The sequence below is a fragment of the Drosophila busckii genome, chromosome 3L, assembly GCF_011750605.1.
Source record: "Drosophila busckii strain San Diego stock center, stock number 13000-0081.31 chromosome 3L, ASM1175060v1, whole genome shotgun sequence".
Lineage (NCBI taxonomy): Eukaryota > Metazoa > Arthropoda > Insecta > Diptera > Drosophilidae > Drosophila > Drosophila busckii.
In genome coordinates this window covers 4,451,189-4,467,270 of record NC_046606.1, presented here as the reverse complement: position 1 = coordinate 4,467,270, position 16,082 = coordinate 4,451,189, and the positions used below count along the sequence as shown (strand labels likewise).

The window sequence follows — 16,082 nt, the reverse complement described above, 5'->3', positions numbered from 1 at the left end:
AAGAAAATCAATGCTGCAGACTTGTTTTTAATTTAATTGCAAATAATTTGCTGTTGTTGTTGCTCAAATTTTACGAGCACAATAGTAAAATCTTTTGCCCATTGTACAAAGCAAAACATAAGCAGCAGCACATATAAGAAACGATTGATTTATTTTATTTATTTATTTTAATTGTAGCCTAGAATTAAATTCTTGTACAATTGTAAACCCAGAGCAACAAAAGCCTTCAGGCTGATTTTTTGTTATTCTAATTTCTTATTTTTAATTTGTTTGTTAATTTCAGGAAAGGAACGATTTTTAGTTAAGCTATGATATCGTTAACTAAAGTTCAACTTTGTTTTCAGTCTATTAGTTTTTCTAACAGTGTAACACTTGCTAGCTGCTGCTAATGCACACAACACGTATTTGCATATGTCCCTTGCATAAACAAAATAATGCAAGCTATATAAAGTGCAGGCTATAGCCAACTAACTTATACTCTCTAAACTTAAAGCACGTACAATAATTTAATCGAGAATCAGCGAAGGCTAAGCTTGTAGTTTGTGAAAGGTTTGCGGCTAATTCTGACTGCAATTTACAATTCTTTATGCATTAATATAATGAGCAGCGTTCAGTTGTGGTATATAACCAACTAAACAATAAGTGCATATATGTCCTTGGGCTATGCAGTCAGCAGTTTGTGAGGTTCAAGGGCACGCTGCACGCGCAAAGTAGTTGCCACAGCTAGGCCAGTGAACCTGCTGCAAAATGTGGCGTAATAGAAATAAAAACACTGTACGGCACTTTCAGTTTTTATGCATAAATATTCTTAACAGTTTTTGTTACCCAACTGCTAACATAGACAAAGGGCGTGAGCGTGTACTCCATGGCAACCTTAACGGGCTTGGGCCAATCGTCCTTAGGATAGCCCAGCAGCTTAACACTCTGCTCTGTGGTTGTGGTTGTTGCTGTTTCTGTGGTTGTGCTGCTGCTGCTGCTGGTTGCCTGCACAGTGGTTGGCACAGTGGCGCTTATAGTAGTTAATTCTTCTCTTTCCGCATGCAAGTTGCAGATCAGCAAATTGCAAAGCAGCTAACAAATGATATAAATTTATTTGTTACTTCAACTTTAGGCTTAAATGCTTACCAGCGTTAAAACAAGTCTGCTCATATTGTATTTTGCTTAATAACTAAGCAATCGCAGTTAGAGCTGCAGCTATTTAAAGTAACTTAAAGTGCCTAAGCTAAACAGCTGTGAAAATTCAGCGAAAACTGCAGTCAGCTGACTTAGCTGGAAAAGCTGCAGCGGCTTTAAATTAACAAACACAGTTAAGTGTAACCTCGAAATGAAATCAAGAGTTGAGTCTTTTGTTGATTGGCTAGGGCGGCAATAAGTTGTTCGGGGCGTGTAAGGCATAATAACAATAATAATAAGAAGTAAGCTGGTTTGGTCCGTTCCAACACGTACGCTCAAGTTTTGTTACGCTTTGGCTTGCGTATCCGTCAAGAATTTCGGTATAAAAGCGCGTGTCGCCAACAGCATCAGTCACATTTCAATTAAAGAAACGAAACCTTCAAAATGTTCAAATTGGTAAGCAAAGCAGCAAACTCTGTTAACAATTGTAGCTAAGCTGTCTACTCTGCAGTTCGTTCTCGCTGCGCTGCTGGCTGTTGCCGCTGCTCGTCCAGGTCATTTGGCTGCTGCTCCGCTGGTCTATGCCGCTCCAGCTGCAACTGTTGTGCATGAGCCCGCTTTGGCTAAGGTAGGCGCTGTGGTCAAGAGCGTGCCCACTGCTGTTTCACATCAGAGCATTACCCAAGTGCATAGCACACCTGTGCTGGAGGATGTGGTGGCGCCAGTGGTCAAGACTACGCTGCATCAAGCTGCGCTGCCTGCTGTTGCCACCTACGCTGCTGCTGCGCCCGCTCATTATGCTGCGTTGCCTGCTTACTCCACTTATGCTGCTCATGGCTTGACGCCTGTGGCCTACAATGCGCCCATTGGCTACAGCTCGCCGCTGCTGCATCATGCGCCGCTGACTTATGCCAGCGCCTGGTAAACGAAAGATTTTGAACACTGTTGACTTGTGAAAATAAAATCCAATTTGTAATTCAATTCAATGCCCTTTTTATTTTGCAAATTCACTTTAGATAAGCGCTGGGCGCATAGCTTAATCCAGTGCTCCAGCCTGGCGCTAACCAGGAGCTGTCATAGCTCAAAGGATACGACAGGCTGTGTGTGTGCAGCGGCGACAGCACTGGACGCCAATAGGGACGCTTCTCATGCACTACAGTGGAGCTTTGATGCGACACTGCAGCTGGCAGCGCGTACGACTCATAGCCCAGCACATGCGGCGTATACTCAATGCTCTCATAGCTGGGCAAGTAGCTGGGACGTGCAGCAGCTAAACCCAATGCAAGCAACAGAGTTAGCTGTGAATTCAAACAAAGTTAGTTTGGCTTACATTTCCAAGTCTATGACACTCACAATTTTCCACATGTTTGTTGTTTGCTTGTTATTTGGCAACTGTTGCTGCTGCTGAGGAAGACACCGCCGTTTTATAGTTGTGTTTTCTTTACGTTAGAATTGGCACAGACAATCAAACCATCAAGTTTTTCTCAAGCTTTGGCTTGCCTCATTAGCAAACCATTTGGGCGTAACTTAGCCAAGGCAAGACCAAACGCATTTGGCTGCTGTTACACAAAATAGACCGCAGCCAATTCCCCACTCAGCCACCCACAACAACAACAACAACACTGAAGTTTGCTTTTTGCCAAACCATGAAGTCAGCTTAAATGCGCATTAGCATATATGTTATATAGTCGAGACTGTAGTCTATGCCAATTTATGCATTTTCCTTAAAAATAAATAAATATGCCATGACAACGCCGCATTTTCTTGGCCTGTTTGCTTAACCTGTTGCCACACAGCTGACCAGCCACAGCTTATTTAATTGGCCTTTTTTATATAGAAAAGGCCTAAAATAACTTTATGCTGACAGCTTGGCTTTTAAAATTTAATTAGTTAGCTGATTTTTCTCAAGCAAATGTCACTTTATGGCCAAGGCTGTCCCTTGTTGTAATTATTCTTAATAAGTTGCGCCGAAACGACGAAAAACTTAATGAATTTTCATGTTTAATTTGATTTTAAATGTAATTCAAGCGAAGTTTGCGTGTAAACTTATGCGGAAGTATTTACAATTAGTTTGACTTTGAATTAAGCAATCATGCTTATTATAAATAAATTGTCAAAGAGTTTAAGTTATAAAATAAAATATTAAAAAAATTCCCACATTTTATTTGTTTGCGCTGCTTTGCTTTATTTCAAATCGTAATCATAAATAACTCACGCTGCTTTATAAACTTGCTAAGCTTTTGCTGCAAACTGTAAACAACTTTTAGGCATTTGTTAAGTCAAAGCTCGGCTTAAAGCTTTGTTTAAGCCAAGCTTGCTGTTTAACACTTGTGTATGCGCAAAAGTTTGTACCACGCTTAATAAGTTAATTAACAGCAAGCCCAAGACAATTTTGGCGCAAAACTATTTTTTATTTTTGGCTTTAAGCTGCAGCTTAGACTCTTTAAGCTGCCGCTGGGACATCATAATATGTTAGCTATGTGCGTTCGCTTGTTGTTTGGCTCAAGTGCAATTATTGGCTTTAACTGTTGTTGGCCAATTGCAACTATTTATGGCGCTTGCTGCGCCATTTCAAAGAATTAAGATTAAATTGTCATAAAACTTGTCGACACATTAGTTGAAGCTTAATTTAGCTAGAATTTACTAGCAGTTAAGATAAGATAGCTTTTGATTTTGATGTGTGTGCGTTTGGCTTAATTAAATTTGAGCGCCGCGGGCTGAGGTTAAACACCTTTCACCTGCTTAGGAGCGAAGCGCTGTCATTTGCTAATTAAATTGACAAGAATTCCAATGGCCGCTGTCAGTGTTTGGCAGCATCTAACGACAGTTGAGCAACTCTACTTAATGCTTTAATTAAATGCGTGTAGCATGCAACATGCGATTTGGTTGTCAGCTACGGCTCCGCTCAATGCGATTATATTTAGACTTAACTCATATCGCGCATACGCCGCGTTAAGCGCGTTTTTAATAAGCAGCCTGTCAATCTGTATCTAAATTGAATTCATCAAGCTCTGTCGCTGATCTCGCCTCTCTCATGGGGCGTTACACGCTTAGTCTTATTAATTTTAATGGCGCCATTTACAACAAATGCTAAATTACGAGTTTTTTTTTCGCTTTGTGTCGTTTCTGTTTCTTTTGCTACTTTTTGTGTAAACGTCGCTTGCCAAACACTTGTACAGGTTTTTGTACATATAATTTTGGTATTGTGCTTTGTCTTAGCAACTTCCTTGATTACAGAACTCGCCATTGCCACCCAAAAAAACACACAAAACTCAACAAGAAATAAAGGTTTGTTTTTTTGCTTTAATAGTAGCACCAAAGTCGCGCCCGCCTTCTTTTGCAGCGCTTTCAAGTTCCAATCAGTGTAGACACGAAATTAATGTGTGGTTTAGACGCGGCTATCATTAAGTCTAATTGACTTTTTATAGCCGTTTGTGTTCTTATTTCATTTCTCATTTGCAAAGCTGACGACGGCAGCAAATGCACTCAAAGCAATTGATTTATGCACTAAATATATTTGAATTATTATAAAAAATATGTATTTAGTCACAAAGCAACAAAATTGGTTTGATGAATTAAGCAAGATGTTTGAAATATTTATTTAGTCTGAAGCAACAAAATTGGTTTAAAAAGTTTGAGCAAGCAGTTTGAAATATTTAAAAAAAATAAAAACAAATTCTTATTTTAATTTTTGCATATAAAAAATAATTGTTTTCAATTAATTTTACATTTTTTAAGTGTATAAAAATATTCAACAGCGTAACAATTTATTAGCCAAGTTTCAAACCCTACAACTCGTGCAGCTTACGCATTCACTATACTCTTGAATTTCTTGCAGTGTATAAAGCTTAAACAAATCGTTGATAACCACTCAACCACAACAATTTGCAGCTACAGGTGTTTCTAATAAATGTGCTATGTAGTTCAATTACAACAACAACAAATAGAAGTAAACAATTTCAAGTTCAGGGTGAGTCAGCTAAACGCAAAATTGATTCTAGAACAATGCAAAACAAATTCATACGAAAGTCGTTCAAAATTAGTGCATAAACAAAAAAGTGAAAGTTGATTTAATAAAATAAATATTGATTTGGAGAGAGCGGCTGGCGGGAGGTTGAGGGCAGCAGCTACAAAGTGGGCGTGTAGCACTCAGAACATGTGGGAAGCATTGAAGCCCATAAATCTCACTAAAAACTGCATAACAAATGCGTTTGAAATAATTTGCATACAATTTGGTGACAGACAGCAGCTCAAGTCTGCTTGTCTGCTCAGCGATCTGTTGCTGCTGTTGCTGGGGGTGTTTGCTTAAATTTATGAGCTACACTTGTTAGTGAACGTGAACAAATTGTGCGCTGCGTGTGCGCTGGCAAAATAAATAATTGTTAAACTACTTAATTATGAAGCGATTGGCTGCAGCTAAAATTTGCATTGCAACTCATTGAAGCTGTCAGCTCAATTCAAAGTTAACATGCTCGACAACAATTTGAGGCTACGTGCTGCTACTTTGGACTATTTCGCAACAAGAACGAACTTCAGCTGCAGACTTAACTCGTGGCTAGACTGAAGGTGAGACTCAATTGTCTCCAACAAACTTGTAAATTCATTAATGGAAACTCTCATGACTGCCAGCGCGTTTTTACTACGAATTGTGTTTATCTTTCTGTAATTTATTAGATTTTTTCTACGCTGATTTCAATTGCCATTGTTACACTTTAGTTGTTGTTGTTGCTGTTATTATTTTTAATGTTTATTATAAGTTTGTAATGTGCACGACATTGCAATGGGCAATGTTATAACCTTGACCGCGTCCAACATGTGGTATACTTAATTGCGCACACGTTGGCCGCGTCACCAATTGCTCAGCTACAGCTCCATAACATATAATTATGCAAAACTAAAGTAAATTAAATAATAAGTTTGCGCGCTGACATATAAAGTTAATTAGACTAAGACTAAGCATTGCAAATAAATGAGTGAAATAAATAAAAATAAATAGTAAGTTCAACGATTCATGCAGAAAATATTTTTAAATATATATGTAATTAAATATGTATAAAATAAGAGCGTAAATAAGTAGCATTAAATAATTGAATATTACGTATACGCATTAAAAAAAAAGTTAAACATGTTTGAATGCAAGAAATGCAATATTTAATTTTAATTATATATTAAAAATATTATATAATAACTTAGTATTAACAATTAATAAAAAATAAAAGCACCTAACTAAATCTAAACAGCTCAATATGAAGTATTGATATTATAAATATTTATTGAATTAATAAAAAATTATTTACGATTAATATGCAACTTTTAATGCTAATTTTGGTCAAATGAACGCTTGCGTTTCAAATTTGCTACAGTCTTTACCCATTGGAATGCCATTTGGCGCTCATTTCATAATATTTTGAGCTCAAGTGTAGACAAACTGCACATAAATCAATAATTTGCTGGGAAATTCGGTAAAATCAAAATCAAATTGTTGGCTTTTCATTGCAAGATTTGTGGCCAGAGCACAGACAAATGCCAATCAAACTAGTCGACGTCGATTGCCAAACGTATTGAAGCCATTAAAATGCAATTATAAAGCACAGGGCGGCGGACAAAGCTAAAAGTTGAGCAACGCACAGTGGACTTAAAGCGGGCGTGGGTGGGTGGTGTGCCATACGCGATTGTCGCACACACACACACACACACACACGCAATTGATATCCTGTTAAGTCAATCAGCTGTCGTGTATCTCAAGTGGAAACTGAACATTTGCATAAAGTCAAAAGCTGCAACAAGCGGCGACTGTAAGTTGAGCGAGGTGTTGGCCGTTGAAGGTTTTGTGTCCAAAATAAAAAAAACTGCTTAATACTGCTTAAGCGGCTGAGTGACAAGCGCGAGTGACAAAAGAATTGTTCGACGATTATAAAAAGTATTTTTGTTAATTCTTAGACTAACCGACAAATTTGTAAAGTAAATTGTGCTATGATTTATGTTAAACATAAAACTTAAGCGCGCTTTGTGGGCAACTAGTCAAGGCCCTAGCGTTAAGCTATCGATTGCAGCTGCTGCTGAAGTGTAGCGAGGGGCAGGGGGGGGCTGACAAGTTATTAAGCTTGGCTATTAAGCCAAGTTGGCAGGCCATTAAAAATGCAGCACACACTGAAATGAAATGTTTTATTTGCAGGCGCGAATTGATTTTGGTTTGATTGCCACAGGAGTCTTGCGCATATTACGCATACGCCGCGATAAGCAATCAGCTCAAAAATTAATGTACAAATGGCCAGCTGCTGAACACACAAACACACACACACACGCATACACATGCACAATTTGTTTGTCAGTTATTAAGCAGCGCGTATATTTCATGCGTTAAACTCGCTTTGCATTTATTTTGTGCTTTCGATTTTTGCTGCAGCTACAGTGAATGCTGCACACCTACAGTGTTACTTCCAAATGCGCTGTCAATCAGCAGCAACTATGCTGATTGATAAACACGCAGCGTAGTGAGAAAAAAAAACTTGCGCGCTCAATTGCTCAATTGATTAAAACAAGCTTTGGTTAGTGCAAAAAACTAAACTAAAGTAAAGTAAACCGCAAATTAGCATAGCTAACAATTAAGACAAAAAAGCAGCAACCACAATTGGCAACAATTGTTGTGACTGTGGTGGCAACCAGCAGCACTGAGAACTTAAGCGGTGCGCGCCTTTGATTTCCGGCTGCCGCTGTGGCAAGTAAACGGAAAAACTAAGCTGGGAAAACTGCTGGGCACACCGTATGAGCCAAAAAGCAGGCGCGTGACCAAACGCTTCGGGCCAAGCGTTCGGCTGCTGGCTACGAAGCTGCTAACTGGGCAGGGCAAGCGACTGCGCGACCGCGACTGCGACTGCGCGACGGCGAGAATATTTCTCGAGTATAAATAACACAAGCGTTGCCGCCAAGACAGCACAACACACTCAACTCTTCAGTCAAGAAGTTCAATCAACCAACCAACAAGCAATCAACATGTTCAAGCTGGTAAGCTACAAAAGACTTAGGCAACGAACTGCGCACTAACTAAACAATTTGCAATCCTTGCTTGCAGTTCGCTCTGCTCTCCGCACTCTGCGCCGTTGCCAACGCTGGCCTCATTGCTCCCTACAGCGGCTATGGCCATGGCTATGGTCTGGGCTACGGCAGCGGCTACGGCAGCTACGGCAGCTACGGTGGACACTATGCCGCTCCAGCTGTCATCTCGCATGCGCCCATCATCAAGAGCTACGCCGCTCCCATTGTGCACGCGCCCATTGTGAAGACCATTCACCCAGTGGCCACCTCTTATGCCAACACCTACAAGGTCGCCACCAAGGCTTACCCAGTGGTGCATGCTGCTCCTCTCATCCATCATGCTCCCGCTGTTGTCGCTGCTCCAGCTCTGCACACCACCTCCACCTATCATGGACATGGTCTGGGTCTGCCCGCCTACGGTTTGGGCTACACCGGCTACGGTCATGGCGGTTATCTGCATTAAGCTTCAAGCTGCATGCCCCCAACACGTTGACGACCAGGAGAACAACAATAACAACAACAACAACATTGATTGATTGTGTGAGATTCTGCAAGTACAATTAACAGTTTGTCACTTTGCCGCTGTCAAAGTGACGAATGCAAGTCAAAATTTAATGTTTAACCGTGTATGAGAGACAGAGACAGAGACACCGTAGAGCAAGACGCAGGACGAGCGTGCTAGTTAGGAAGGAGCTGAGATCAAGTTAATGCTGTAGATAGTTTTTGTTATAATGCATATAGCCTTGTGGTTTCGACTTAAGTCAAAAATAAACGAAAAATATACAAAACAAACCTAAACAATTGTTATTAATGCTAAAGTTTAACATAAATATGTTAAAGAATATTTTGTGGGAATAAAATATATGCATAATTTTAATGCAACAAATAAATGCAAGTAGCTTAACAATTGCGCTGTGGGAGCGACAGCGAATTGTTTAAAAAAAACTACGTCGTTGCTAAAGTCAAGAAAATCGCGAAATATATTAAAAAATATTTTAAGCACAAGCAAAATATTTGGCTATAAATATTACTAGCTGCTACATTTAAATTCAAAACTGTTTTATATAATTTTTTATTATTTGCTGCCTTTTATATTATTTTTGTTCTATTTATCACTTCTTAAGCATAACAGTTTAACATAAATTCAATTAAAATTAAGTAAACAATATTTTGTTATTTCTTACAGTGTACGCCCAAGTGCCAACCTGTAAAAGTGTTGAAATTTGTTATGTTTTTTATTAAGAAATTGCATTTTACTCATGCAATTCATTCATTCATTCATGCTACAGTTAAAGTTAACGCCCGGCAATTATCCAAGCCAGAGAATGTGCGCATGTTGCAAAGGGGAGGGGGAGGGGCAGGGAGTACAGAAAGTGCGTTGAGTGCAGCTGCCAACAAGCTATGGCAATAATTATTTATTAAAAGCAAGTCCGACTGTTCGTCCGTTTGCCTGTCTGTCTAACTGTGCGTAAGTAATGGGAGCAAATCAAAAGTTTGCCAGTTGTTAAATATGTCACAAAATAAGTTTGCATTGGCCAACAACAACAACAAGTTGATTGAATTTTATTGAGTGGCCATAAAAAAATTAGCTAGCAAACTAGTTGAGTCCAGTGACTAGTCGAGCGTTCTCTCTAGAGGCTTCGACTGCGTCTACGACTTGGCGTGTTTTGCTTGCAACAAAAGCCACATGCGACCTTAGCCATAGTAAAATAATTGTTGTTGGCCACAAAAGCGTGTAGCTTGTATATAAAAATCATAAAGCTGCGAGCCCACTTAAGTTATTATGGGCTTAATCAAAGAGGTTGACACTCGCATCAAATCTGATGGACGGGCCGATGGACAAGCGAACGCGTTGGCCGTTGTAGCGTAGCAGAGCGTCAACTAATTTGGCAACGACCTTCGTCACCGTTTGGCTAACAACAAGACGTGCCGCGTAACCCTGAAGACAATGCAATAGATATTGCTTACATTGTTTACAGTTTACAGTTTGCATTGGTTCATTGCTTCCTACTTGCAAATTTGCAAAACTGCAGCTGAGCTGCGCTCTCATGGCCTGGTTAACAGTCTACGCCTGATTCCCACACAAAGAGGCCGCCGCACGCTATTGTCAGCACCTGCTGCTGCTAAAGCTTAAGCTCGAAGAAAGAGAGAGAGAGAGCGAGATAGTGCTATGTTTGAGTTTAAACTTAGCTTGAGTTAAATGCGACGCCTAAAAGCAGGCAACGCATAATTTAATTATAAAATTATTTGCATTTGTTTGCTGCTGAGTCGTGCTGTGTTTTGCATTTGGCTGATTAAACAAGCGTTGACCACACAGCGCAAAAAAAGGCAGTGCAAGGACCTTTTAACAACAAGGACCTTCACATATGTGCGGCACGTAATCAACGTTGAGTTGGCAATTAAAATTGCATTCAGCAGTTAAATCAGCAGCAAGCAAACACAGTGAATGCTCGTTAATGTGAGCGGCAGCACAAATAGAAAATTAACTGAGCAAACTATTGAGGAATAGCAAAACTAATATATGCAGCAAATGTTACATAAGAATTATAAAATTCCAATTTATTCAGATGTGTATTTTGCAGCTCTTATGACTTTAATTTGCTATTTATATTTGTACAAATATTTAATTAAATGTTGAAAAATCTAACACTAGATCGTAGATTAATTTGAGCTTATTATAAACTTCAATAGTTTTATTTAATCAAAAATATATTCATTATTTCATCTCGTTAGTTCGAATTTAAAAATGCTTAAAATATATTTAATTCTCAGTCTAAGCAACTGTTGCTGCTGACAGTTGCAATATCCAGAGTTGTCCTTGCTATATTTATACGCAACGCCAACACGCAAAGGGTTACTCAACTGATTGCTGAGCTAAGCCTGACCGCAGGAAATGCACGTTGCACAGCAAACAGCAAACAACAAACCCTTAACCCTTAATGACCTTGTAGCGTGCATTGACTTCATTTAAGCTACAAGTTTTAATTGAAATTGCTAAATACACTGCTAAAATTGCATTTTATTGATATCAAGTAATTAATAGTTAAGCACTCAACTCCAAACTATATCAAATAAATTTGATTTAAATTTTTATTGCTTAGTTAAGTCAAAAATTCGAACTACTTGCATTTTATTGTTGCTGCTTTGGCTCTTAGCTTGTGCTTGAGTACATTTTAATCTAAAACACGCGACTAAGCAGTTAAGCGAGTTCATTGCTCGTACAACGCTGCGTATGAGCAACAGCTTAGCCCAGCGGCATAATGAACTGCGGCATGTGGCATGAGTGAGAAACAAAAACTTCAAAAGGTAACAATGCGTGCTAAAATTTTATAGCTACATATGTGTGTGTGTGTGTGTGCGCGTGCTTCAATTGAGCTTGAGCTCGAAAGTCAGCTACAGTTTAAGAACATTAAAGTGGGTGGCAAAGCTGCCGCAACACGTGCGCCCAGTTAAAGCGTATTACAGTTTAAAGAAATTTTAGGGGGGGCGTGGCCTGCCTCAGCTCAAGTGCTGTGGCATGTGCGCTGCGCTGTCTGCCGCGCTTAACAATTGTCAAAAACAAACAAAATCGATGATTCAATTGCTCACTTCGTTATGCTAATGCGGCGCTGCTTGTTGCGTTTTGTTGTTTTCTTTAAAGCGCAGAGCACGTGCCGCGCATTATTAATTGTTGTTATGTATTGTTGTTAAGCATATATGCATTGCATACTTTTAAGTGCGGGCATATAAAGAAATGCTGCAAGCAAAAGTAAAGTCGAAGCTAAGGCGCATTCAATTTGTATATTAAAAGTTAAGAACTTTGCTAGCTTTGCTACAGTAAAAACTCTGCTGTTTGCCAGTCTCACTTCACCTTTTATTTTGGCGCACTGCACTTGAAGCTTCAACTGCCACTGCTACTGTCATTTCCATGCGCTTGGGGATTGCGAAACGAGTCGCGTGCAACTGCTGCACGATCTGCTTGTCGATGAAACGTGGTCGAGACATCGCTGCTCGCTGCGTGAATTGCTCCCCTAATGGAGTTTTTGAATTTTGTATAAAAACCAGCGCAGCTTAAACACAATTTATTCATTTCGCGTGAAAGTGTTCAATTTAACGGTATTAATAACGCATTGATTTCAATTTAGCGTTTGGGCTGCACAAAAATGTTTAAAGTTGTGAGTTGACAATAATCAAAATATAAGCAAATTCATAAGCGATATAAAGTTAAATAAATGAAACAATGCAGCAGAGAAATGTTTATCAATACATATAAATAAGTCAGTCAATTTCAAATAAATAAATAAATGTTAAACGATTTAAAAAGAAAAGCGCATAAGCAAGTCAAATGTAAATTAAATATTAAATATGAAAAAGAGAAATTTGCTGTCAAGGCTGTCGTTGCAATTTAAAATAAATTAAAGTATAAACAAAGTCAATGCTCATTAAAAGCAGCTTAGTGAACAAACAAAAATTATTAAAAAAATTGAAAGAGCTAAAACTATTTATAGCATAAGCGGTCTATCAACTGTTTATCTTTAAAAAATAAATAAATATACAAGCAAATTCATATTAATTCAAAAACTGCGCACAATTTACTAAACAACAAAAGTTGTAGGCTAAATTAATAAACAAAAAACTTGTGTCGAATTGTCGCTCAATTTAATTTGCAACTTTCTGTAACTAATAAATATTTTCCACTTTAAGTTCGCTCTTTGCTTGCTTGGCTTGTTGTCTCCCAGTTGGGCGCACTTCTTTCATTCTGCGCCTGCTGCCCAAGCGGTGCCAGTGCCTGTGCCTGTTCCTGTGCCCGTTCCAGCGGCACCAGCTCCAGCAGTTTATGCCGCTCCGCCAGTACCTTACGCCATTGCACATCATGCGTCACCAGCGACGTACGTAAGATACGCACATGCACCACCTGCTGTGAGCTACGCGGCGGCTCCTGCTCCCGCACCTGTCATCAAGTATACGTTGGGCACACCTGTCACAACCACAACAACCACTTACTCGGGCTTTGCAGCGGCACCAGCACCACAATTACACTATGCAGCGGCACCACCAGCACCACCACAATTACACTATGCCGCCCCACCCACAGTTTATGCTAAATACGCACCACCAGTTATCGCTTATCATGCACCACAGCATACCAAATACGCTTATCATGCGCACCACCATCAAGTGGCACCGCCGCAGCCGCAGCCGCAGCCACTGCCTGTTGTCATAGACGCTTATGAAGCAGCTGCGCAGCCCTGTGATACGGCTGCCTGGTAAACTAATAAATTAAGTTTAAGCTTAAGCGTTAATTTCCGTCAACTTAAAGAACCGCAAAACAATAATTTAAATGCAAAGACCACAACACATGGCGTTAGTTATGATAAATACACATTTTTTTTATATAGTTATTGTTGTTGTTTTTATTGTTGCTGTCAAGCGCATTCATCAAATGGGTCAACTGTTTGATTTTGCATATGTTTAACGTCTTTATTAGCACAAATTATAATGATGTGAACAAAAACCCATTGGAGGTCAGGCCAATTTTGCCAAAAACAAAAAAAAAAGATAAAATATAAACGCTGATCAACTCTCAACTTTATTTGGCTACAAGCTGCTGCTGTCAATGCGCGCAGCTAGCAGCGCTGCTTGCTGCGTCTAATGCTGCTGCTGCTGCTGCTTGTATCACATGACAGTCGATTTGTGTTTTGTTTAATAAGCTCGCGCTGCTTTGAGGTGTCGACATTGTTGTTGTTGTGCGCTTTGTTTTACTTTAATGGCCAACAAAACTTTAAACAGTTGCGCACGCCTAAGAGGGGGCTGAGTTACAACTGTAAAGCAAGCTGGCAACACTGTTAGCTGCACAGTGGTGCGCAAAAAGTTTGTTAGCAAACTCGCTTGGAATTAATCAATGAATTTATTTTATTATTTTGCTTAAATTTATATTATGCAAATTTTTTGCGTTGCATAAAATTATAAAACATTCTAATGTTTTACAAAAGTAGTTTTTGTTAATGAAAATAAAAACAAAAGGATTTACCGCTTTGCAAAGATTTAATGACTGCGTTATTTATTTAAAATATAGGTTCACTTAAGCACGAGTTAGCATCTAAACCCGTTAAGCAATTTTATCTGCGCTGTTGTTTTAATCATGTTTAATCGCTTAATTAGTTAAAAATTATGCAACACTGTGCTGTGCTGTGAGAATGGCAAATAGCAAGAAGCAGCAGCAGCAGCAGCAGCAGCAGTCAACGCAGCTTCAAATCAATGAGCTGTCAATTAACCGTTAAAAAAGCGCGTGATTCTCGCTGCTTGTTAATTGGTTTATTTATTATGCCGATTGCTTAAATTATTAAGTGCATTAAGCACATAAATGTTTAAATTAGCTGCGCTGTAAGTGCGATTTTTATAATTTTGCAACAGTTCGCAGCTAATTAAGCGTTAAGCAGCAAACAAAATAAATATTAAAATAAGCTTGTTTTTAATTATTAATCAAAATGCCAAGTTGATTAACGTATGCTTTGAATTAAAGTTAGTGTAATTAAATATATAGCCGCAGCTAATTGTTTAACCCCCCCTGGGCTACGGCCATGACAAGCAGTGGGGCTGAAGCTTGCATAGTTTAGATGCCAATCGCAGTGACCAACATTGATTTATATGCAGCAAGGCAAGCCAAATATTATCAATAGACAAAACACAAAGAGCAAAGCGACTAAACAAACAAGAGACCGCAATGCGAAGAGAGATAAAAAACAGAAGCAGAATGTATAATTTAAAGCTATACGCCAAGAGAGCAGCGGCCATAAAAAACTGAACGCAGCAGCAGGCAGAACTGAACTGAGCGACAACGACGGGCGACGCTTCGAAGCTGACGTAGTATAAAAAGCATCTTCAGCTGGCGCACAAATTTTAATCAGCAGTCAAAGCTACAACGACAAACAACTAAAAAAAAACTAAAAAAACAATTGAAAGTGCAGTGATAAGCTAAAGACTTGCAGCAAAATGTGTGGAATTGTGAGTGACAAAGTGTTGATTGATTGATTATAAGAAATTAATGCTATTTGAAATTGCAGCAAATGTTTGTGGTCTTAGTGCTTATGGCTTATAGCTGCGTACGCGCCGATGTCAGCCATGTGGCGCCCAGCAGCAATCAATTCTATCCGTATCAACCGCGACAGTATCAACAACAGCAACTGGCCAAACAGTTCTCCGCACCCGAACTGGAGCACGCAGCGTTTACACAAGTGCTCACCAGTCGTGGCTATGTCTTTGGTGGACCAGCAGCCGCTGCAGCAGCCACAGCACAAGCAGCAAATCTGCCCAGACCGCGTACACTGAGCGCTGCTGCTGCTGCAGCGGCGCATGCAGAGGGCAATTCGCTGAATCTGAAGCTGCCCGTGCCGTTCGGACTGATGCCACTGAATGTGGCACAGCTGCCGCTGCAAGCTGGCGCGCCCTATGCGCTAGTGCCACGCACCACGGGCCTCACCAGCTACGGCACCGCTCAGATACAGCGTTAGCTTTAAGCTCCTATATTCCAATTTGTATATATATATATTTCATTTAAGCTTAAGCTAGTTCATGATCGACTGTTTTTTTTATATACGAGTAGCCTAATAAATAAAGTAAAAGCCACTTGCCATTTGTATTAAGAGACAAGAGTCTATAATTTTATTAATATATATTGTGCATTGTTTATTGTTTATTTGTTGAAAATCATCTGCTTGTCTATGCATTTGCATAAACATGTCGAAGGTCGTGCAGACCAACGACGTCGTCGTCTTTTGATCATTGATTGAATATCGCACCTTTCACTCTCAACATGTTTGTTTATTTTTATCTGCTATATACTTGTGTAGCATCAGAAATATAATGAGCGTCTAATTTGCATACAAGCCCCAAAAACCAGCGTCTCTCTTTATATTAAATTGGATTTTAACCTTAAACTTGGCATTGAAATACTT

General features: G+C 39.4%; 6 protein-coding genes across 6 annotated transcripts in view; 4 read left to right on the top strand and 2 right to left on the bottom strand.

Annotated features, from left to right (window-relative positions):
• LOC108599786 (A-kinase anchor protein 14) overlaps positions 1–16,082 on the top strand; it is a 189,026-nt gene that overhangs the window by 18,722 nt on the left and 154,222 nt on the right. The window lies entirely within an intron of this gene.
• LOC108599713 (maker698) lies at positions 275–1,153 on the bottom strand. Its single transcript, XM_017986709.2, has 2 exons — positions 1,126–1,153; positions 275–1,071 (listed from the first exon to the last, which is right to left on the bottom strand). The coding sequence occupies exons 1-2, from the start codon at positions 1,147–1,149 to the stop codon at positions 793–795; spliced, it is 303 nt and encodes a 100-aa protein (XP_017842198.1). The 5' UTR covers positions 1,150–1,153; the 3' UTR covers positions 275–792.
• Positions 1,543–2,088, top strand: LOC108599702 (larval/pupal cuticle protein H1C). Its single transcript, XM_017986698.2, has 2 exons — positions 1,543–1,569; positions 1,625–2,088. Exons 1-2 carry the CDS (start codon positions 1,558–1,560, stop codon positions 2,036–2,038), a joined length of 426 nt encoding a protein of 141 aa, XP_017842187.2. The 5' UTR covers positions 1,543–1,557; the 3' UTR covers positions 2,039–2,088.
• Positions 2,083–2,497, bottom strand: LOC108599712. The gene is made up of 2 exons (XM_017986708.1): positions 2,467–2,497; positions 2,083–2,411 (listed from the first exon to the last, which is right to left on the bottom strand). The coding sequence occupies exons 1-2, from the start codon at positions 2,476–2,478 to the stop codon at positions 2,121–2,123; spliced, it is 303 nt and encodes a 100-aa protein (XP_017842197.1). The 5' UTR covers positions 2,479–2,497; the 3' UTR covers positions 2,083–2,120.
• Positions 8,050–8,940, top strand: LOC108599699 (cuticle protein 64). Its single transcript, XM_017986696.1, has 2 exons — positions 8,050–8,118; positions 8,186–8,940. Exons 1-2 carry the CDS (start codon positions 8,107–8,109, stop codon positions 8,609–8,611), a joined length of 438 nt encoding a protein of 145 aa, XP_017842185.1. The 5' UTR covers positions 8,050–8,106; the 3' UTR covers positions 8,612–8,940.
• On the top strand, positions 14,963–15,718 carry LOC108599698. The gene is made up of 2 exons (XM_017986695.1): positions 14,963–15,132; positions 15,192–15,718. Exons 1-2 carry the CDS (start codon positions 15,121–15,123, stop codon positions 15,636–15,638), a joined length of 459 nt encoding a protein of 152 aa, XP_017842184.1. The 5' UTR covers positions 14,963–15,120; the 3' UTR covers positions 15,639–15,718.